General features: G+C 51.8%; 1 protein-coding gene across 15 annotated transcripts in view; it reads right to left on the bottom strand.

Moving 5' to 3' along the window:
- Positions 1 to 1646: 1646 nt before the first annotated feature.
- Positions 1647 to 23529, bottom strand: part of SCN5A (sodium voltage-gated channel alpha subunit 5) — a 61244-nt gene continuing 39361 nt past the window's right edge. For 6 of the 15 annotated variants that reach the window (XM_040965528.1, XM_040965520.1, XM_040965617.1 and 3 more), the window contains 10 exons: positions 22712 to 22832; positions 21922 to 22076; positions 13965 to 14138; positions 11366 to 11488; positions 9518 to 9799; positions 8256 to 8309; positions 7537 to 7674; positions 6942 to 7046; positions 6010 to 6280; positions 2354 to 3597 (listed from right to left, as the gene is read on the bottom strand). In XM_040965528.1, the coding sequence (XP_040821462.1) occupies positions 2354 to 3597; positions 6010 to 6280; positions 6942 to 7046; positions 7537 to 7674; positions 8256 to 8309; positions 9518 to 9799; positions 11366 to 11488; positions 13965 to 14138; positions 21922 to 22076; positions 22712 to 22832 (2667 nt within the window). Of the gene's footprint in view, positions 3598 to 6009; positions 6281 to 6941; positions 7047 to 7532; positions 7675 to 8255; positions 8310 to 9517; positions 9800 to 11365; positions 11489 to 13964; positions 14139 to 21921; positions 22077 to 22711; positions 22833 to 23529 lie in introns of all 15 variants that reach the window. The other 9 variants (XM_040965562.1, XM_040965555.1, XM_040965571.1 and 6 more) reach the window with 6 other exon arrangements.

Genomic DNA, 23529 nt, shown 5'->3' with positions numbered 1-23529 from the left:
TATTTATGAATAGTTATAGGGTAGACCGTTCATATGGCAATTAAGATGTCCCCCAGGGCACCCAGATTTTTTTTTTTTAATCAGAATGTTTGGGTTCAAGTCCTGGCTCTACTTCTGATCCCAGCTCGCAGCTCAGGCACACCTTGGAAGGCAGCTGGCAGTGGGTAAAGCAGCTGGGTCCCTGCCACCCACACGGGAGATGTGGCCATGGTAGATGACTGGGGAGTGAACCAGTGGATGGGGGTCCCAGCAAAGCAGGAGGAAATAAGGGCCTGCCTAGAGAGGCCATTAGCAGGGCTGCTGGCCCCTGGACATACAAGACTGGGACAGAGCTAGTGTCCAGCCATGAATAGTCCTGCAGCCATGGTGGCCACTGCCATCACCCCAGACTGACCCAAGTATGTGGCCAGCCCCACTCAGTGCCCCACACAGGGGGCCTGACTCCTGGGGGCTGGTGGCTCTGCCCATGCCCCACTGCCTGGACCAGCCCCAGGCTCCCACCTTTTCCTTCCTGTCACAGTGCCTCCCCAACCCCAACACTGCCCTCCTCTCAACTTGCCCCTGTCCCCAACTTCGTCAACCCAAGAACAGAGCCCAGGTCAGGCCACAGCAGCCATTTATTGGTTTGTTTGAAAAATAATGTATTTCACGGTACACGGAGTCAGGTGAGAAGTGTGCGATTCGTGCAGACAATGGCTTGCACGGCTTGCTCCCCTCCCCTTCTTCCCACTCCTGCTGGTCACTGCAGCTCTGGGTGGGGGTGGGAAGGCAAGAAAGAAAAATGAGAACCATTCTATAAGCCAAGCAGCTGGGTGCAACTTGTCCTTGCCCTGGGCCACAGCACTGGCAGCCAGCTCTGGGCACCTGTCTGAAGGCTCCAGGCTGTCCACTTGCACAAAACCACAGTCGCCTTCTGTCCCTGCCTACATGTGCCAGGGAAGGGCGTGCCTCCCCGAGCCCGGCCAGCAAAGGGAGCGAGGAGGTCTGCCACGGCAAGGAATGTCCCCGGACGGTCAAAGCCAGGTCCAACGGAGTGCACTGGAAGGGGGCGGTGGGAGATGGAGTGATAAGAAGGACATAATACTTGACTCACCAACTACGCCCCCATCCCCTGGCACTGCCACAAACCTTGCAAACGTCCGGCCCTCGGGCAGCTTGGCGAGGTAGGTCAGGCAGTGAGATCGAGGTGGTCGCCACGAGGTGGACACAGGGGAAGAGCAGGTGGAGGGTAGCCTGGCTGCCACCTGCCCCTGTGGCCCTTGGACAGGTCCCGTTCTCCTCACTAAGGGATTTGCATATGCTCATAAGATTGTCAGCAGCCAAAGGGTTAACCGGACTGGTAAAGAGGATTTTCCCTGAAGATGCCTTCTCCCAGGTCCGTCCAGGACCTGGCCTAAGAAGGGTTGCAGGCTCCCATCCCTACGAGGCTCCTGCTTTGTCCCCTCCTGTGGCCCCGACCCAGCACAGGACCAGCTCCTGACCCCTTGCCATGCCAGTGTTTTGGGAGGCCCCCAGGACTCCCTGAGTCCACCCAGCAGAAAGGCAAGGCAGGCGGCACTTGTTTCTTCCCAGGATGGATGAGCCCAGGTGGCTCAGCTGTTGCTTTCCTTGGCCTGCTGTGTACGAGTCTGCCAAGTCTAGGGACAAGGACCAGCATGTGTCTGGCTGTGAGTGGGGGCCGTCTCGTGCCCATTAATACTCTGGTAAAGGGATAAGGCCTGGGGCCCCAACTGACCCAACATGGCTGCTCAAAAAGCCCACAGAGTAGGACCATGGGGAGAGTGCTGGCCAGGGCAGGCCCATGGCCGAGTGGGGGCGCAGGTGGCCACTGGCTGCCAGCCTGTGTCTGGTCTTCCTGTGGGGAGGAGTGTGCGGACACGTGAGTGAGTGAGGGGGCTCAGCCCTCCTGGCAGGTGAACCCTGGGCCATCCCTGGGCAGCCCCACGAGACCCCACATCTGCTCTGCACACAGAGTGTGTCTGCTCCGTGGGCGAGGAGGCAGCAGGAGGCATTAGTGCCCACAAGGGGGGAGGGGACACAAAAACAGTTAGTTCTCTGCTCCAGTAAAAAAATATCAAATATAATAAATTTATGAAAGCCCATTCACAACATGTACAGTCTAAGTTTTCTGTCTCACTTCAACAGCTGGCAGAAAGCGTGCCTCTCAGAGCCCCCCAAACTAGGTCAGGCCACTGGCACTGGTGGGGCTCCCCTGCCCCCAACTGTATAGGTCCAGCTGCCCACACCACTGGCCTCTGCTCCTGGGAGCCACCAGGCCCGCGGGCTGCCCCCTTCAGCCCCGGAACCAAAGCTTGGGAGTCTGCAGTGTGTGGGGTGATGGGGGTGGCCAGGCTCACACAACAGACTCGCGGTCCCTGTCTGGGGATGGGGGGAAGTCGGCGAGATCTTCACTGCGGCTGTAGTCTGATGCCCGCACCTGGAGGTTGTCACTGGTGGCCCTTGTGACGCTGTCGTAGGAAGGTGGCGAGGATGTGGAGGAGACGGAGGAGTCTCCGGAGGGTGGGCCAAGGTGCTGGGAGAAGTTGCTGTTTAGCACATAGGCGATGAGGCCCTCGCGTTCCGGGGCATCTTCGTCAGAGGGGCCCCCGCTGCTGGCCCGCTGCCGGAAGAGGAAGGAGGCATGCCTCACGGAGCGCTGCAGCAGGTGCCTGCGGAAGGCCCGCTGGATGACGGTGGCAGACACCTCCTCATGCTTGCGCCGCAGTGTGGTGGTGATGGGCTCGTAGGAGATCTTGGACGGGTTGGCCGCCATGAACTTCTCTTCCATCTGAATCTTCAGGGCGTCCATCTCCCCGGACTCACCCAGGACCCTCTTGGTGAAGGCAAAAAGGATGTCCATGCAGTGGATTCGGTCCCCGCTCACCATGGGCAGGTCCATGTTGATGAGGCTGATCTGGTTAGGCTTGGCAATGCGCAGTGGCTCCGACAGGGCGTCAGCGAAGTCAGACAGGGCCGAGTACTCGATGAACTGTGTGGCCTCAGGGTCGAACTTCTCCCAGATCTCATAGAACATGTCGAAGTCGTCCTCGCTCAGGGGCTCCGTGCTCTCCTCAGTGGCCACGCTGAAGTTCTCCAGGATGATGGCGATGTACATGTTGACCACGATGAGGAAAGAGATGATGATGTAAGTGGTGAAAAAGAGGATGCCCACAGCCGGGCTCCCGCAGTTGCCCCGGGAGCCGCTACTGTTGGGCAGGTTGGGGTCGCAGTAAGGGGGTCCCGTGTTGAGGATGGGGCTGAGGAGGCCATCCCAGCCGGCCGACGTGGTGATCTGGAAGAGGCACAGCATGCTGTTGGCGAAGGTCTGGAAGTTGAACATGTCGTCGATGCCGGCCTCCCACTTGACATAGGCGAAGTTGGCCATGCCGAAGATGGAGTAGATGAACATGACGAGGAAGAGCAGCAGGCCGATGTTGAAGAGGGCAGGCAGGGACATCATGAGGGCGAAGAGCAGGGTGCGGATGCCCTTGGCCCCGCGGATCAGCCTGAGGATGCGGCCGATGCGTGCCAGGCGGATCACCCGGAACAGTGTTGGGGAGAAGAAGTACTTCTGGATAATGTCCGAGAGCACGGTGCCTGCGGGGAACAACAGAGACCATGGCCGCTGGCCAGGCCACACTTGTGGGAGGGGCCCCCTGCCCACCAGCAGCCAGGGACAGGAGGCCCTTCCCCAGGGGCTGCCTGGCCATGCTGGCACCTACCTCCATCTTCCCATCTGTCCTCCTTGCTTTGGCATGCCACAACCCCTCACTCCTTTATCAGCAGGGAGCCAGGCCCAGCACCCTGACCACTGTTCACACGGCAGACTCAAAGGCCATGGTGAGGTGTAGGATGCTAACTTAGCATCCTGGCAACCCGGCTGGGACCAGAACTTGTGCCTGTGAGAAGCCAGGCTCAGTCAGCGTGTCAGGGACCAGTCAGCCTTAGCGGCGGGGGTGGGGGAGGACTCCTGGCCATTGTGTTTCTCATGAGCTCAACTGCTCAGTATGCCCAGCAAGGATAAGAAAATCTGGTCCCAGGAAGACAATGCACCTGCTTTGCTGCTCTGCTTCCAGGGCTTCCTAACTCCAGGCTGAGAGCTTCACAGGGCATGGATGCGAACTCAGGGGAGGAGACAGCCATTTGGCCCAAGTGCCTAGGTGCAGGCACCTGGCTCTGTTCTTGACTCCTGTTAGTGCCGACCCTGGGAGGTAACTGACAGCTCGTCACTGTGTCCTTGCCATTTCTGGCACCCAGCGGCTGGCACTATGTGTGCATCTGGGGAGCAAACCAGCAGATGGGGCACCCCACCCCGTCTATCCCTCTTCCTTTCTTATTCTAGAAACTATTGAACTTACAGGACAAAGAGTGACATAGACCTGCCTCTTAGGGGCCCCTGACCTCTGCAGTGTCCTCACAGAACAACCAGGTCAGGGCTGACATGTGTCCAGTGTTAACTGTCATTTCAGCGAGTCCTTGTCATCACCCTCAGTGTGAGCTAATGCTGCTGTCCTTGTTTGCTTACAGAGAACACCAAGATGCCCAGTACCCTAGCCTGGTTCTCACCCAGCAAGAGAGCAGCTGGGGTCTGACTCACACACCCAGGCTCCTGGTTGGCCTCTCTGAAGTTTCTGCTGCAGTCCACAAAGTGCCCACACCTGGCCCCTCACCGGCACCTACTGTCTCAAGTTTCTCTCCCAGTGACTCTGCCCATGTGCCTGTCACCTCAGCTGCCACAGCAGCGCCTACCTCAGTCCCCAGTGGCTCAATTCCCAGAAGACAGAAAAGTCCAGAATTAGGGTCAATCCTACAGTGGAGCCTCATGGGGCAAGAGTGTGGCTCTGGACACATGGTACCAAACTGGACTGCTCCAAAATTCAAGACTTTTGTGCTTCAAACAAAGTATGACTCAACCCAACCAAACCCAAGACTAGGAGGAAACATCTCCAAGTCATATTGGCAAGGGACTAGCATCCAGCATATACAGAGAACCTGTGCAACAGGAAGAGAAATGACCTGATTTTTAAACGAGCAAAAGATTTGAATAGACACTCTTCCAAGGGAGCTGTATCTTGACCAGCATGTGCCACTCTCAGTGGGCAGGTCACATCACACTCCCTGGGGAGCTGACAGACAAGAGCCCAGTGTCGGTAATGTGGACTGGCGTCCTACCCCATGACTGACTGCAGCAATATAGAATGGTGCAGCCATGCTGGACTCACCATTTTGGCTAAGTGGTTGCCAGTGGCTGAGAGGGGAAAGCTGGAGTTGGAGCGTGTTTGGGATTGGGAGGCAAAGATGGCAACAGTGACAGCTCCATGGATACATTAAAGACCACTGACCTGAGACTTTGAAGTGAATCTCAAGTGAACTTGTTGTGGATGTTACAGAATTTTGTATCAATTGAACTGTTTTATAAAGCAGGCTCTGCCTTAAGAGATGTGGGTAAGGATCCTGTTCCTGCTACTCCTTCGTCACTGCTGATTTTAGTAAGTAGGTGATCTGCACAAGGGTGAATGATGTCCCAAAATGTCTGGTACACACCTTGGGGGTCAGGTTCTAGAATGTTCCACATGCAGCCATGACTTCAACCCCAGTGGGCTTCCTATATCACCAGTTCCAGGGGATGTGCCTCAACCTCTCCCTCTGTTAGCCTGCAGCTCAGGCTTTCCTGCAGAACGGCAGGAAGCTGCCATGGCACTTGGGCTTTTCTCCTTCCAAGACTTGTACTTAAAGCTCCTCAAGCAGCCAGAGAGAGCTGGATTTCAGGGCCCCTGAAGGCAGGAGCCAGGAATGGAGTTGTGTGTGTGTGTGTGTGTGTGTGTGAGAAAGAGAGAGAGAGAGAGAGAGAGGGAGAGAGAGGGAGAGAGAGGGAGAGAGAGAGAGAGACAGAGAGGCAGACAAGAATGAGTGATGGGTGAGTGTTGCACTTGGCCCCATGTAGTCACCCAGAGCTGGAGGAGAGGCCAGGCCTGGGGAGCTCCCTGTGCAGAGAGCCTGCGTACCCACCCACGATGGAGAGGATGACCACCACGAAGTCGAAGATGTTCCAGCTATTGGTGAAGTAGTAGTGGCGCAGGGCAGCCATCTTGATGATGCACTCGCCCGTGAAAATGGCTACGAAGAGCAGGTTGATCTTGGCTAAGATGTTGACCTTCTCAGGGCTCTGGTCGTCTGTCTCCACCATCATGGTGACCATGTTCAGGCAGATGAGAAACATGATGGTGACGTCGAAGGCCTGCTTGGTCACGATGTCGAAAATGAAGCCCTGGTACTTGTTCTGCAGGAGGGCACAAGGGACAGGCCACCCTGAAGTCATCACCTTCACACTTTGTCTCCCGAGAGATGCCCCCTACCCTGTATGTATGTGCTTGGCACACTGCTGCTGCTGCAGGCTGAAGGCTCAAGGTCAAGTCAATATCAATCCTCATACCTGTGTTGGCCCTCAAAACGATGTAATTCCTCTGTACTCTATGGAAGTGACTTCAACCTCCTAACTACATTCAATTGTGTCTTCAGTTGTAAATCAGCCCAGCTCATTGTGGGAAGAGAGATTATAAACACACACACACACGTCTATTTTTGAAAGGTGGGCCAACTGGGCCAAGAACCAGTCTAGTAGGGGCCCAAAAGCTCCTCCAGGCCCCACCCATAGGTGACTAGACAGCATAGGTGACTAGACAGCACAGGCGCCCAGCATGGCACAATGCTGTGAAGGCTGCCCACCTGCACCCAGGAGAGATAGCAGGGGACACGCTCATGGCATCCATGTTCCCGGGGGGCATGCAGGGTCCCACACACGCCTGCATGTCACATACCCAAGAGTACCACTTGGCTGAACTGAGACACTGTGAGAAGCTCTGAAGGCTGCTGTTTGGTGTCATGGGCTTCCCAGGACCCTCAGGTTATACCCCTGCCTTCCCTCTAGGGCCCTGCCTCACCAGGGGCCGGGGGATGGGCTTCTGAGGCTTCTTGGAGCCCAGCTTCTTCATGGCATTGTAGTACTTCTTCTGCTCCTCCGTCATGAAGATGTCTTGGCCCCCTAAGTGCAGAGACAGACACAGACTCATCCTGGGGGCCCCAAAGGCCCCAGAATGAACAGTGTCTCGGGGAGAGAATTGGGTCGAGTGCTGCCTCACTTCCTCTCCGGGTGCAGAAGGAGGGTCCCTCTCCTTGCCAGAGACTTCCCCCTACACCTGTGTTTCCAGAGTCTCTGGGCCCATCTACCCTGAGCTCTCCCTGGCCACGTGATCTTGCTATCATTCTGCTCACTCACTAGGTTGTCTTGCATCCCAGGCAAGGCCCCTCTGATGGGGCAGGTGGGATGCTGGGCATTTACACAGGCTCCACCCACAACCCCAATCACACATAAATGGGTAGGCTACCCCCTCACTCCAACCTTGCTCAGGGCAGCAGGGCCCAATCCCCTTCCTTCCTCTTACAGGGTGAAGCTCTCTCCCTACTCAGTTCCAGTGGAAGCAGAAGAGGCCCCAGCCTGCCCTGTCCCACCCAGGTGGGAGCCTGCCCTCTACGTATCTTCTTCTTCTGCTGGTTGAAGTTGTCAATGATGACACCGATGAAAAGGTTCAAGGTGAAGAAAGACCCGAAGATGATGAAGACCACGAAGTAGATGTACATGTAGAGGTTGTACTCCCACTGGGGCTGCTCTTCATACTGGTGGGGATAGAGCCAATGGACAGACAGGTCACATGGTCTGTGTGCTTGGGAGCCGATGGGTATGGGCTGTGGAAAGGGCAGAGCTGGCTAGGGAGTGTCCATTCATTCAGTGGAACCTTCCTAGTGTGTGTGTGTGTGTGTGAGTGAGTGTGTGTGTGTGTGTGTGTGTGTGTATGTGCATAGACACACACGCATGCCCACATGTGCATAGCTGGGCCAGGAGAGAGGGACAGGTCGAAGGTGGCAGAGGAGAATATGGGATGTGTGTCTGGCTTCAGTCTCTGCCCCACTGGGTCCCCTCTCAGTCCGTCAGGGTGATGGGGTGGGGCACAGGGACAAAGAGAAAACTTAATCAACATTTCTCTTGCTTTCACTCACCCTCCTGGGTTAAGATCTGAGTAAGCTCTGGTGAGTTTAGTTGGCAATTCTGAACATACTGGTTGACCGTGTAGGCCTTGGCCCTAGAGTACTTCAAGGTAGCACAGCCCCAGAATAACACAGGCAAGCCTGCACCTGTTGGCCTGACTTCCAGGTGGCTGTTCGGGGGGAATGGGAGAAGAGGCCCGCATGGCACTTACCCCCCTGGAGTCTACAGCTGCATACATGATGTCCATCCAGCCCTTGAACGTTGCCTGGGGAAAGAGGACAGCATGGAGAGAACCGTTGGCCTCTGCCTCATTGCTTAAGCTGCTAAGGGCTGCTGGATGGACAGAGAGGCTGGGAAAGGGCCCCACCCCAACCCCTCACTAGTGTCCAAATGGTGGGCAGTCAAGGAACCGAAGCTGGGGAGCAGAGAAGCAGCTGGGCAGCTCTCCAAGGTAGCTACGAGGATGAGATTCTGATGTGGCCTAAGAAAGGCAGCTGCCCTTCTTATGGATAGTCTAGTCTATAACACCTCAAGGTTCCGGTGATGGGTGACATGGACAAACAGTGGCACCTGGATGCTCTGTTCCTCTTTAAGAGGGAGCCCTGAGCCCATCTGCCTACCCCCAGACCATGCACCTGGGAGAGCAGGTGCCTTTTGCCCCAGGGCCTTGTGAAAGAATTCCAACCTTCCCCATGCTTAATTTTAAGCACCTTTTGCCAATGGTGTGTTGCTAACCAGTCAACAACCGGCTTTCCAGAGGGACCACAAATCCCTTGTTCCCTGCCAATTTCTCTGGTATAAATATTCCCACAGGGCTAAATTCCCATGCACTGCTTCCTCGCACAGTGTTGGCGAGAGATGCCTAGGACCATGGCGGATACAATTCCACCTTGCAGATTCAACTGACATGAATGACTTCAAAAGTAGAGAGGTCATAAAAGGTCACGGTGAGCTTTGGGGTATGCCTCACCTACCTCTGTGTTAATATCAGTCAGTTAATTCTAAGTTCAGGGACTTTGATATTTTATAGTTGTGCAGAATTTCTGGAAATGCTAACAATCAGCTCACCAGCTGGCTCTAGCACACCACTCCCAAGGAGTAAAAAGGGGAGGTTGCAGAAGACAGGGCACTGGTGTGGGCCTCACTGTCTGCCTGCCTGGGCTGCCGGAAGAGGCAGAAAAAAGCTTTAGAGATGAGCTCAGTGGAGAAACCAGCTACCCAGTGTACTGTCCCTTGTATTCTTGGCAAAATCCTATCCCATTGTGGGCTGTGGATCATCTACTGTAGAACTGAACATCTGGGCGCTTCAAAAGAGTCTGGCCCCCAGTAGTACCCTTTTGCCTCTCCTTGGAAGCCACGCCCCTCCTGGGAAGAGGTAGTGTGCTTTGCCCTGTCTCCCTCCCCCCAACACCCCCTCAGGAGGCACATACAGCTGAGTCAGTGGGAAGGAAGTCCCTTGTCTCTGGGACTTACCACCTGCAGGAGGGCCAGGTACCCGGCTCCCACGTTGTCAAAATTGACTTTCACCTTTGTCCAGTACAACTCGCCGGTCACGTTGAAGGACTCACACTCGCTCTTGTTGTTCACGACTGTGTGGTTGAGTGGCAGGTCTCCTTCTGTCTGGTTGATGCATCTCCCAAATTTCCCCGCGAAGAGGTTCACGCCCATGATGCTGAAGATGAGCCAGAAGATGAGGCAGACGAGCAGGACGTTCATGATGGACGGGATGGCTCCCACCAGGGCATTGACCACCACCTCAAGTGGACAGAGAAGGGGGCTCAGCTCCTGCAGGTGCCAAGAGCACAGGCCCCTTCTGGGACCCCTTCACTGCTGGAACTCCCCCGCCTGAAGGTGGTTGAGGGGTGGGGAGTCCCGTGGTCATACGAGAAGCCACGTTCATGACTAGAGGCTCTGGGCACAGTGGGCAGGGAGAAAACACACAATGCTGCTTTTCATCCTGAAAGTCTCAATAATTCCATAACATTCCAGGACATACAGCTTCCCCTTCATGGCCTTGCCTTCGAGGTCTGAATTTCAACACTGTTGATTGACCATGCCAGCTACCCAATGGGACAGGATCTGCCAAAAATACATCTCCAAGACTTAAGGTCTCCTGGCTATTCCGCTAGCTCTTCCCTTCTCTGCATGATTTCTCCTTGATTTTGGGGTTGCTACCCCCAGGATGGGCGACTGTACCAGGAAATCTTGTGCCTTGAGTGTGTGATGATGGCTTCAGTGTACCAGAGCCAGACAGGGGCAAGGGTGCTCCTCAGTGAGGGGCTTTGGAGTCTACAACACTTCCTCTAAATCACCAGCACCCAGGAGGTGCCTCCCTCACAAGAGCACTCAGGGACCATGACCCTGAATGTCCTTGAGCCAGGTATGTATGTACCACGGGGCGTTGGGGGAGGGGAGGATCCGGTGTGGGCAGTGTAGCTTTCAGGTGTCCAATGAGGCACAGAGAGCCACGGAGCAGCATGGGAGACATGGCTCTCAGGGTTCCCCTGCAGGGTAAGGCTACACCCCAAGAACTTGCCACGGGCTGGATCTGTTGCAGGTGGCCACACCCCAGGCCTTCCTGGCACTTGGTAGCAGGAGGAGGGAAGTGTCTCCCTGCTCCCAAGGAGGCTTTTAACTCAATCAGGGTAATTCACTTGTGGGTGCTTTGCTTCTAGGTGACGCTGGGGTGTGGGTGAAGCTCAATGCCTGTTGGATGGGGAGCTGGGTCATCAGGACATACAGGAGTGCCTTTTGAGGCTGCACAAAGCTGCATGCCTTTTGCACAACAGCCACAACATACACACACGTTTGTTTTTGGGGTGTGTGTGCCATGGCTAAGGTTTTCCTCGGCAGGTTTCTCCCTTGGCCTCCTGTGCTTGCATTCTTCGGAGAAAAATTGATGACTTCGAGCACGCACAGGTCCATACAAGGAACATCACACAGCTGGCATTGTGCCAGCTCTGTGCTGCCAGTGTTGATGGTGTGGGGGCACTGCTTGCTCCTATCCAGCCATCTACACTGGCCCTTGCTCCGACACATGGGGGGAGCAGTCTGGGAGGCAGAGGATGTGGTTGACCAGTGGTAGCAGGAATGCAGCAGAAGCAGAAGGTCCTGGGGTGGTGGGGTTTGGGGTGGCTGATCTCTCAAAGAGGGGGGCTCTTGCAGCTCTCCACCTCTGGGGACCTCCCCTGGGGGACTTGAGACCATACTCAGTGGAGACCCCAGTCTCTTGGTCAGCAAGCTGAGTCTTGGGCAGGAGGGGTTAGTCTCTTGCCATTCCCACCTCCTACTTCCTGGTTGGGAGGTGACAGCCCCACTTACCCTCATGCCCTCAAATCGGGACAAGGCCCTCAGGGGCCGTAGTGCACGCAGAGTCCTCAGTGACTTGATGGGACCCATCTCAGCAAAGCCAAGAGTGTTGGCCACCAGGCTGATGAGCGAGACCTGCATGGGTGGGTCGGGGGCAGAGCAGAGGGGAGGACAAGGAATGGAGATGCAGAGTAGAGAAGGTGGCCAATAGCCTTGCGGAGTGCATGAGGCCAGGCTCCTGACAGCCTACTGTACTAGCCTCACCACCCACTACAGTGAGGGCACCAAGTTTCCCAGCTACCCTGCAGCCATGGTGGAGCAGAGAGGAACACTGATGCTGGGGCTCTTGGTCCCTATCAGCTGTCCTTCAAGTCACATGCTGGGGCTTGCTCAACACTCCCCAGAGGAGAGGCAGAGAACAGTGGGGAGACACACCCCCAGAGCCTGTTGCAAACCAGTATCTCTAAGAGGAGACTTTCCTCCCTCCCTGCCAGAGCATCTCCCTGTGAGATTTTATTCTAAAGCTCCATGGGCATCTACCCCCTTCCGCTGCTGCCTGTCTCTGGCCCAGGATCACAGGCAGGCAGCCTGACCCTCCCTGCACTGTCATCACCACAGCATTGGAAGCACAGAAGGAGTAGCCAGCAAAAACATTGGTGGCAGGAAGACTTTGGGTTTACCGCTGTATTAAGCACACTCACCCCTAAGGGGACTGAGCTGGGGTCCCCACTCCTGGGGAGGGGGTGCATCACATTTCAGTCCTTTTCCAAAGCCTGATCCAGATGCTCAGCTGGTCTCCCTCCCATCCTCCCAGCCAGCTGCCCTGGCTACTGTGTCCTTCACACCCCATGTCTAACCTATCAGGATTTCCTGTTGGCTCTGCCATCAAAACCCATCAGAAGCCCAGGCATTTCTCACCACACCGACTGCCGCCATCCTGGCCAGGCTGTGGTCAGCTCTCCCCCAGGGTAACTGCCAGGGCTCCTATGACTTCTTCCTGCTGGCATCTGTACTGCCCTGGTTTGGCCTTCCCGGCTGGGCAGCACCTTTAGAATCTGAGTCAGCTCTCGATGCTCTGGTGCCCAAAGCCTTCCAGTGCCTGCCCATCGTGTTCCGAGGGAGAGCCCGTGTGCTTGCAAAGATGTTGCCAGCCTTACCTGGCACAAGCCTCCTGTCTCCTTCCTTGGAGTCCCTCCAGCGAGCCAGGTGTACTTCTAGCACAGGGCCTTGGCTAAACACCTCGCTGGATGCTTGCCCGGCTGAGCCCCTCATTCAGAGTTCATCTCAGTAGGTCACTGCCTCTCCCATTCCTTCCCTCCTTATCCCCTTTGTTCAATGGCTTGTGACCCCTGCTTGAGGGATATAAACCCACAAGAAGTTTACTATCTGCAGTGCCTTCATTCCTGTGTGCACGAGTAGTGTCTGCATATAATGGACACTCAGGAATATTTACTTAAAAAAGAAAAATGCTTGTTTATTTGGAAAGCTGCTTTCCCAACTCTGAAGCTCAAAAGTACCTTTGTGAGGGTTATGGGGCTGGGAGGGGACAAGGAAGTGTGCCTGGGGTGGGAAGGCTATACCCTACTAGTGCTGGCTGCCTGGGGCCAGCCATCTCTGCTGCTGCCTCAGGCCCCAGCAATGCAGCACCCATGGGTCCCTCTCCCTGGCTGCCATACCCCAGGGTTCCCCACTGGCAGGTGATAGGGGTTTGGAGGTGGACCACCCCTGCGGGCCAGGGAGACTGCTCTCAATGAGGGGGCTGGGCTGCCAAGGGCCTCAAGGGTCCTACCCCCACCACCTTGGCACCTCTCCCCCTGCACCGGCACCCTCCTGGCCACTTGGGGTGATAGACAGAGGCCCTGGACTGGTGGTTCAAGGACCTGGGTCTGTGTGTCTCCATATATCCTTTGCAGCTTCAAGGCCTAGCCACGGGCCTCTGAGTGTCACTAAAGGAATGGCAGCCCCTGCAGGGACACAGAGCTGGGTGCCAAGCTCAGAGGCGCTGGCCAACCCTAGCACTGGCAAACCCTTCCCACCCCAGAACTTTCCGCTGTGACTCTGCCTTGCCCCAATGAGCCTAGGTTCCCTACCCCTGCCCAGACCCCATATTCACCTTCGTTGGCACCCAGCAGTGTGCCAGAGGCTTGGGCTTCCAACATCCTCTGCCAACTGAAGACACACAGCCTGAGCAAGCAGTACTCACAGCCCACGGCAGTTGTGCCAACGTGTACAGCTCCTGGCTGTCCCCACCCCAATCTCCTCCTGAAGGGCACCTCTCCTTAAGCCTGCCAGCATCCCTACACCAACCTTCTCTCCATCCATCCCTCTTGGGTGGGCATGGAAGGTGCTGGTGGGCCTGGCAGGCATGTTGCACACTTCCTTCCCTGGTTCTCATTTCTGCTCTTGGTTTATCTCCCCACAAAAATGCATGAGGATTTGGTTCTCCTGTTCCACCTGCAAATGGAGGCTTATGATGGTAAGACCTGGTCTCCTGTTGTTCCCTCCCAGAACCTTCCCCAACCTCTGTATAACAGCCGAGCATCTGCCCTGTGCGGTCACCTGCCCCCTGCTGTGAGCCCACTGGCCTGCTCCCGGCTGTGGTTGCACTCACGTCCACGATGAGGAAGTCCAGCCAGCACCAGGCGTTGGTGAAGTACTTCTTGAAGCCGTACGCCACCCACTTGAGCAGCATCTCCAGCACGAAGACATAGGTGAACATTTTGTCGGCGTACTCCAGCAAGGCCTTGATGGTCTTGCGCTCATCCAGGTAGATATCCTCGAAGGCCTGTGGTCAAGATGGGACAAGGCATACTGCAGCCTGCCTGCTGCCCACTGCAGGCTATGCGTCCTCCAGCCTGTCCCTGCTGCCCCCAGGAGGGCAGAAAACAGAGGGGAGAAATCTACCAAGGTCAATATTAGCTGAGGTCAGTGCACCTGCCAAGGTGATGCATCCCTAGTGGGCCCTACTGTAGTCTACAGTGGTCCTGGGTGACATGGCAGGTGGCACTGGGAGGATGCCTCTTCCTTCCTGCAACCCAGCAGACCCAACTCTGGGCTAGTGCACCTCTGAGACCTTCCTACAAGCTGCTAATCCCCCATCTTAACAAGGAGAGGGGGCGTGTAGGCTCTGTCCTCAGCTCTCTGTTGGAAACCACACGAAACTCTTGCTTTCCACTCCCTTTTTCACAACTTTTTACAACTATCTACTTTAACAACTATCTACTTTTCATAGCAAGTGACATTGGTTTCTAATCACTAATTTTGTATCTTAATTCTGTAATAATTAGTAGTAATTAGCAATTGAGTTTCCCTTATGATACATTTATCTGAGCAGAAAACAGTGAGAGTCAATCTATGGCAGAATTTTGAAGAAATGAGGGTGACAGTAGGGCTAGATAAGGTGATATCTCTTGCCATTCTCGGAATCTAGCAGCCCAGGGTTTCTGAAACACTGGAAGTTGCCTCTGTCAGCCTGCTTGTCTCTGAGCAAGAGCGAGACGGCACCGTTGCCAGCTGCCCTCTCCCTGTCTCTGACCTGTTCCCCCTCCCGGTGCTTCTCTCCAGCCACAGTGTATACGGCAGCTCCTCAGCCGGGCATCACCTCACACTCTGAGCCCTCTGCATCTCCCTGCCTGATCTGAAAGCCTCCAGGAACTTCACTACCCAGGGATGCCCTGCTGGAGGGATGCACGTGGCCTTGTGCATGGCCTGCTGGGTCAGTGTGGGCAAAGGGACCCAATGTGGACTTTTGTTCAAGATAATAAGCAGGTATATATTTTCTCTGATTGTAACAATAGATGCCTCCTATTACAAAAATGAAATGATGGAAATTATAGTGAAGAACAAAGCCCAAGGCACCCCGGGTTCATGACACTAAACTAAGCACCGCTAACCAGCAGGTGACCGCTACATCTGCTGTGTGCACACCCACTCTTCATGACTTTACAAGATGCAGCCTACTTTGAAATTTTTTCCCACTGAACAGTGTGAATATACAGTCTTACCTATGTTTTCCAGGCTGCATACAAGTTGCATACATTTCTGGCACTGGGGCAAAGGCATGCTTTTGGGAGGGGCTGGGAATGGATCCCCAGAGAACACTGGCTTATACTCCAGCCCTATGGCTCCGCCAACACAAGCTGTCTCTCATTCTCACTCTTCCAAATGAGCAAAAATTGGGATTCCCTACATTTTAACTTTTTGTTGTTGTTGTTTTTTTACTAGTGGTGCTGGCATCTTTTCCTGAAATGTGTGCAGCATTTCTTTGGTGAAAGACTTGTTCATAACCATTGCTTGTTTTTCTTCTTGAGCATCTGGTCCATTGCGGAACTTCAGCTCTAAGTTTGTTGTTGTACCTTTAAATCTTTTTGAACAGAATGGAAACTTTACACTTTATTTGCATTTATTACTGTCACTTACCAATATTATTTCTCATATTACTTTCATTCAGTAAAATCTTTAGTATTATGTTAAGACAGACTAGAAAAAAAAAACCATCTTTTTTCCCCCCACTAAACTGTGTCATGTCATTGGTTTGCATATGATTTTATTTTTAAGCTTTATTTATATAGGTAAAAGCAGAGGAAAGAAGGAGGCAGTGAGCTCTTATTCACTGGTTCATTCCCTAAATAGCTACACTGGCTCAGCCTGGACCAGAGCCAGAGACAGGAGTGGCAAAGAGTTGAAACTCAATCCAGATGTCCCAGAAGGGAGAAGCCACGGCCTTGAGTCATTCTGACTGCCCACCCAGCGTGTTGGTAGCAGGAAGCTGGAGTCAGGCGCTCAAGCCGGGAATGGAGCTCAGGGCTCCAAGACAGCAGGATATGGGAGTTGCAGTTAACTGCTAGGTTAAACGGTTACTTCATATAGTACAGTAAGAAAATAAACATCTAATACATTTTGATAAGGAGTGAAGCATAGCTTTTTTAAAAAAACATATACACATTTTATTATTATAGATGATGTTTACATAGCCCAAGTAGAGCTTTTTAATGTTTTCCGAGTAGCTGTCTATCTGTCCCACTAAATTAAGAATCCATTTTCTGCGTGGCATGGTGGCTTAGCAAGCAAGCCCTTTGCCTGCAGCACTGGCATCATATACGAGCACTGCTTTGAGTTCTGGCTGCTCCACTTCTGATCCAGCTCCCTGCTAGATTGGGAAATTAGTGAAAAGAAAGATGGTTCAAGTGCTTAGGGCCCTGCAGCCATGTGGGAGACTCGGAAGAAACTTCTAGCTTCTGGTTTCTGATCAGCTCAACTTTGGCCATTGTGGCCATACGCTGAGTGAGGCAGCAGATGACAGTTCTTTTTCTCTCTTTGTAAAATCTGCCTCTTAAATAAAAATAAATCTTAAAGGATCGACTTCACCGACTAAAAGTCAACTTCATCATATACTGCAATTCTGTTTACTTCACTCTGTTCAGATCTCTCTGTGGTCGAGATCCTAACCATCGCTGTCCCACCTGAACTTGCATCACGGTGGCTTTCTCTTGAACACTAACTTTGAAGATAAACTCTACATTGTCTTGCTAATTTCCCTGAAAAATGTTGGAGGGCACAGCATGATGGCTCAATGGCTAAATACTTTTCAAGTGTCTGCATCCATATGGGTGCTGGTTAGTGTTCTGATGGTTTCCCTTCCCATCCAGCTCCCTGCCAGTGGCCTGGGAAAGCAGTGGAGATGACCCAAGGCCTTGGGACTCTGCATCTGCATGGGAGACCTGGAAGAAACTCTTGGCTCCCAGCTTTGGATCAGCTCAGCTCCAGCAACTGTGGTCATTTGGGGAGTGAACCAGCAGATGGAAGATCTTTCTGTCTCTTCTTTCCATAAATCTGATCTGCCTTTCCAATAAGAATAAATCTTAAAAAAAAAAAAACTCAAAGAAACAAACAAAAAAAGAAATTAAATTCTCTTTTGTTTAAAAAAAGTATCTTACTAAGGTTTGCTTATTAACCTTTAAAGAAATATTGATATTGCATTGACTAATATAGTCCTTAAAATGATTTATTTTTATTTGAAAGGCAGAAAGATGTGAGAAGGGAAGAGAGAAACATCTTCTGTTTGTTGTTTCACTCCCTGAACACTCACAACAGCCAGGACTGGGCTGGGCTGAAGTCAGGGGCCTGGAACCCAGCACCTGCAGCCCGCAAGATCCAGCAGGAAGCTGGATCGGAAGAACAGTAGCTGGGTTTAAGCCAACACTTTCCCATGAACGCACTGCACCGAATGCCAAATACGTAAGTGGTCAGTCTACTGTCTGCCCGAGAGAATAATTTATTTGTGTTCATTTACCCTAAGAACATTTTTATCACTTCCACATTTATACACTTGCACACTTCTTACAAAATTTATTCATAGTTTATGCATTAAGGGCCTGGAAGTTGAAGAGTATTCAATAAATATTATTTGAAACTGAACAGTTGGTGCTAGTATTAAACCATAACAGCTAAAATTCTTTATATTTTTATTTTATGCTAGACCATATGTTTTTTTTTAATTAGGCTTTAACTTTTTTTCTAGCTTATTACATTACCTGCAGACAATGATATATTTTTACTATTTTAAACTGCTTTTAATATTCAACTAATTTTATTGACTGTAATTCTTCGGTTAGCCCACCTTTATATCATGAATTAATTTTCTTAATAAATTACACTGGCAGGTGCTTCAAGACTAGTGTTAAATAATGAGCAACAACAAATGATTCTTATCACTATATTTAATGAAAATGTTTCAAATTTACTACTTATGAGAATGAGAGAATTTGAGAATAAATCCTTCACTAAAATAAAGAAAGGTAATGAGGCCAGCATCCTATAACAGGTTCGGGCCACGCTGTTCATGCCCAAAGTTCTTGGGCCCCTATACCCATATGGGAGACCTGGAAGATGCTTCTGGCTCCTAGTTTCACATCAGCACAGCTCTGACTGCTATAACCATTTGGGGAGTGAACCGCTGACAGAAGACCTCTCTTTCTCTTTTGCCTTGCCATTTCTCTGTAACTCTGCTTTTTCAAATTAAAAAAAAAAATCCTAAAAAAATAAAAAGAAAATATTTTATTTCTATCTTTTTTTTTTTTCAACCAGAATTTCAACAGCCTGGCATTCACCGAGGTGACTGTATGGGCATTTACATTTGTATAATAGGTTTCTTAATTGGGCACCATTCTGACAGCTTAGAGCATCTAATTAGGACATTTAATCTTTGAAATTAAATGTATTTTACTTGTGACTTGTTTGCATCACTGTTCTTAAAAATGGCCTATGTTTTTTTCCTTTTAGCATCCTTGAGTTTTAAAAACTCAGTATTTAAAAAAAATTATTTATTTGAAAGGCAGAATTACAGGGAGTGAAGAAGGAGGAGAGAGAGAAATGGAGAGAGACACACACAGAGAAAGAATCTTCTATTTGCTTGTTCACTCTGCAAGTGGCAGCAAGGGCAGGAGCGGGGCCAGGCCTCAGCCAGGGCCTAGCTGCCCCATCCTTCCTTGCTTCCCCCGGTGCATTAGTAAGTTGCTGAATCACAAGTGGAGCAGCCAGGGCTCGAACCAAGTGTTACCTTTACCCAGTAAGCCAAAGTGCCAGCTCAGAGAAATATTTTCTTTTTGGGACTGGAAAAGAATCAATCCTTAGAGATATGAGATTAGATTAACTAGTAGTTTATCTGTTTCTTGCTTTAAAATGTCAAGAATTCAGTTCTGGAATATTATATCACTTTTATAAGTTCTATAAGTTTTACATATTCTCTAATTCATTAATTTGTGCATTTTACAAATCACTTTTTTTTTTGGTTTTCCTTAAGGCATTTAGTCATTTTATAATGTCTATGGTTAAAAATTTATTTGTGTCTTGGGCCCGGCGCAGTGGCACAAGTGGTTAAGGTCCTCGCCTTGCACGCCCGGGATCCCATATGGGCGCCGGTTCTAATCCCGGCAGCCCCACTTCCCTTCCAGCTCCCTGCTTGTGGCCTGGGAGGGCAGTGGAGGACGGCCCAAAGCTTTGGGACCCTGCACCCGTGTGGGAGACCCGGAAGAGGCTCCTGGCTTTGGATCGGCATAGCATCGGCCGTTGCACTCACTTGGGGAGTGAATCATTGGATGGAAGACCTTCCTCTCTGTCTCTCCTCTCTGTATATCTGCCTTTCCAATAAAAAAATAATAAAAATAAATCTTTAAAAAAATTTATTTACCTTCTATTTAATAAGTCTATTAATTTTCCCTTTATTATATCTTTGGCTGCATCATACATGCAATACTCCTAGCATTGCTACATTTCAGTTTCCTCCCAATCCAGTCAATTTTTTTTCCTCTACTTCTATTGTTATTTTTCTAGATAAAGGGTGGAAAGAATTAGCTGAATAATAATTTGATCTGCAGTACACTATCATCGTTTACCCACAAATGGTTCCCCTTAGTCACTGAACGTTCAAAAATCTACTGCAAAACTATTTTGTTTGATTCATGAATTTTACACTTAAAATTTTTAGTCTTCATCTATCTTAGGCATTTCTAGCAATCTCCTTATGTGTACGGTTGTCTTATCTGTAAGACTGGTTACTTTTCATAACAATTACTGTGATAATTAAGCAAATGAAGTCTTGTAAAGTGTTTAGAACAGTGTCTGGCAGGGCCCGGCATGATAGCCCGGCGGCTAAAGTCCTTGCCTTGCATGCTCCAGGATGCCAGGCTGCCCTGCTTCCCATCCAGCTCCCTGCTTGTGGCCTGGGAAGCAGTTGAGGATGGCCCAAAGCCTTGGGACCCTCACCCATGTGGGAGACCTGGAGGAAGTTCCTGGCTCCTGGCTTCTGATAAGTTCAGCTTTGGCCTTTGTGACCACTTGGAGAGTGAATCAGTAGATGGAAGATATTCCTGGTTCTCCTCCTCTCTGACTTTCCAATAAAAATAAATTAATTAATGAAAAAAAAAGTGTCTGGGACATAGTGCTGTGTAACAGTGAGTTATTGTTTTTGTTGTTCTAGATTAGGTTTAGTAAGCCTCTCTCACTGTCCTGTTGGAACAGTGGTGTGAAATGTCTCTCATGGACTCCAGTCACCCTCCCCATGTCCCCACTTACGCTGGCTTTGCCTGTATGTTTCAGGGCTGGCAAGCCCACAAAGTATGCACTGCAATTATATTCTTGCTGTGGGTTGGATCTTTGTCTTACCTGAATCTTTTTACCTTGAGTTTGACCTTTTGAAATGCTAGGGAAAAACACTCCCTTTCTGTGATCATTTGTTTGTGCCTGCCTGATATGGCTTTTGATAATTCTGAGTCATTTTGCTTCAGGTCTCTCATTTGGGAATACAATAGAGCTAAAGTGACTTTTAAAAAATAAAACCCATTCGGAGTCCTTTTCTTTTAAAGGGTGAATTTAATCCAGCTACATTTATTATTAAAGCACGTTTGGCCTTGTCTCTTCTACATTACTCTGTTTTCCAATTTTATGATTCCTTCCTTCTTCTTTTTTTTTAAATCTTTGGCAGTAGAATCTCTATTTTCTTTAAAATTTCTTTTCCCCTCAGCAGTTTGAAAGGGGTCTGGTTTGCTTTCTGTTAAACAAGTTTAACACTCAGACTTCTTTTCCTCCATCACTTGACAACCACATGGTGGTTTCAACAGCAGTGCTTGGCAGTCTACCCTGAGAAGTGCCAGCCTGCTCATGTATGCTAGGCTGAAATCTCTCCCTCAGTCCTGGCCACATGGCTTAACCACCCCTGTAGGTGATTGTTTCAAAACAAAGCATATTAACATTGTTAAATTGTGCTTGATGCCTCTGGAACGATAGCTGACAGTTGCAATTGCCAGCTCCAGGTGCTACTCAATGCTTCCATTCCTTGCGCTTCTCCATCCTTCATCCCTGCTCACCAGAACTTTCTAGAACCCTCTCTAGGGCTGTCCTATCTCCCCCTGGAGGCCAGATGGGGTTTCTCTAGAGGCTGCTCCTCCTGGAATCTATAAACCTCCCTATCTCCCACAGCTAGTCTACAAGCTTCCTCCAGGTCCCCTGACCTTCCGTCACCTGCAGTTCTGTATCATTAGTGCTTAATTCTCTCTTGCGCTCATCTTTTGACTATTGCAAACCAACCTCACTGGTTTCTCCAGCTGGTCAGTACTAGGGCTGATTTTCCTGTTGCTCTCCTACAGCTCACAAGGCAGTGTTATAAATATTCCCGGAGCCAATGGAAGGTGGAGACAAGGGGTCCTGGGATCTGACTGCCAAGGTTCGAATGCCAGACCTACTACTTCTGAGAGGCGGGAGCTCAGGCAAGTCACTCCACGTCTGCACAGAGGGCTGTGGGGGGGACTCAAGCTGAGAAAGAGCAGACCTCACAGGGCAGCCCATACGAGCTGGGGCTAACCGGAGGCAGCTCTGTCCCAGCAGACAGCTGTGGTGTCAGGAGCTGCTCGTTTCCCTTGGGACAAGGTGCTAGATATAAGGCTCAGCGAGCTGCTCCCTGCTGAAGGCAGAGCCCGTGAGCTGATTCTTGCTGTGGGCAGAGTCCCTGGCATGGATTCTGGCTCTGCTTCCCCTGCTTATCATCTCCACACCCCATCCCCTGGGAAGGGTACCAGTGCTCCACTGCTGAGCAGGATCATGAAGATGATGAAGGTCTCGAACCAGCTGTGCTCCACGATGCGGTAGCAGGTCTTGCGCAGCCGCCACCACACCTTTCCTGGGCCCTGTGTGATGTCCACCGCGCAGCAGGGACAGCGCCGGACACAGCCTGTGGGAGACAGGGGAGGTCAGACCCAGCCAAGGCCTCTGATTCCCTCCATGTGCTGGCCTGAAGGTTGGATGGTGAGGGAAGGAGTGGGGTCCCATTGAGAATGGGCTGTGGATGTTGCCCAGGCAGGGGGAAGGCATGCACTCAGTGGCAGGTGGTCTGAGGGTCAGGGATTGGGTAGATGGCCTCATCTGGGCAGTCTGCTCATCTGGGGAGCCTTCCCCTGCAGCAATGTTTGGGAGCTCCTGGGCACCCTGTCCCGTAGCCTTCTGAGTCTGGGGAAGGGTGCAGTCCCCACTGCTGAGCCTGTCACGTGTAAGATACTGTCTTCTAAATACATTGCCATTCATGAAACACAGCCATTCCTCAGCAGGGGCCACTGTGGGCTGGGCACAGTGTTACAGCCTGGGGGCATGGCAGAAGCTAGCCTAGTGCCTGCTGTGGTGGGTCATGCCATGGTGCTACCAACCAACACAGAAAGGGTGATTTCCCGTGACTCCTCTGTGTCACAAGCAGGTGAAGGAGGAAGCACAGAGTCACAGATGGATAGGGAGGGAGGGCAGGCGTCTGGGTCTGGCCAGTATTCCTGGCCCTCCCATGGGTGGGGCTGAGGCTGGGACCTGGGCGTATGGTACCTTCGGTGAAGCAATCCTCCGGGTCTTGCACGTCATTGCCAAGGTCAGGGATCTGTTCTATCAGATCAGCGGTGTTGGTCATATCAGCCGTGCTGCCCTCTGAGTAGCTGTCCTCATGGACCTGTGGGCAGTGACAAGGATGAAGGTGTGTGTTGGGGCTGTGGCCTCCAGTCTCCAGCCCAGGAGTTGGGGGGAATCTGAGGGTTCCCTCAGCCTCCACTGCACATTGCAGGATTTTGAGGTTGAGGGCAGGAACCTGCCACAGAGCCAGCCAGGGCTGAGGCAAGGCTAGACCTCCAGGCTCCTGGCTCTGTGGAGTCCAGGGCTTATATGTGTGTGTGTGTGTGTATGGTGAGGGGTATGGAGGGGGGCTGAAGGGGCTCTGGGGAAACTGGGCATGTGCACCTGTAGGAACAAAACAAACATGAGGCAGCAATGTGGACACACACTGGGCCATGGACACAGCTGGACACACACAGAGGACACAGAAGAGAGTCAGAGCCAGGGGGCGGTCACACACAATAGCAAGGGCAGACACACAGAGAACAAGGCCAGCCCATGCTTCCTATGGGCCCATGCCAGTGTGACGTGCATAGAAGGTGCTAGGAACGTGGTCTCTCTGCCGTCCTGCCCTCCACATTCTGACTGGTGAAGCCATCAGAGAGGTGTATGTTCACAGTGGGTCCCTATGCATGTCGCATGGGAGTGCAGGTGTGGCTGTGGCCTCGGCTAGCACCCTGCTATCTTCAGCTGGCATGCCCATGCCCAGGGCCTGTCTGCACTGGCTGCTTTGCCTGCCTCTCTTCCCAAAGATTCTT

Source organism: Ochotona curzoniae, unplaced genomic scaffold, assembly GCF_017591425.1.
Source record: "Ochotona curzoniae isolate NIBS_2020 unplaced genomic scaffold, NIBS_Ocur_1.0 contig_1302, whole genome shotgun sequence".
NCBI lineage: Eukaryota > Metazoa > Chordata > Mammalia > Lagomorpha > Ochotonidae > Ochotona > Ochotona curzoniae.
Note: the sequence above shows the minus strand (reverse complement) of the source record. Positions and strands in the feature narration are given on the sequence as shown.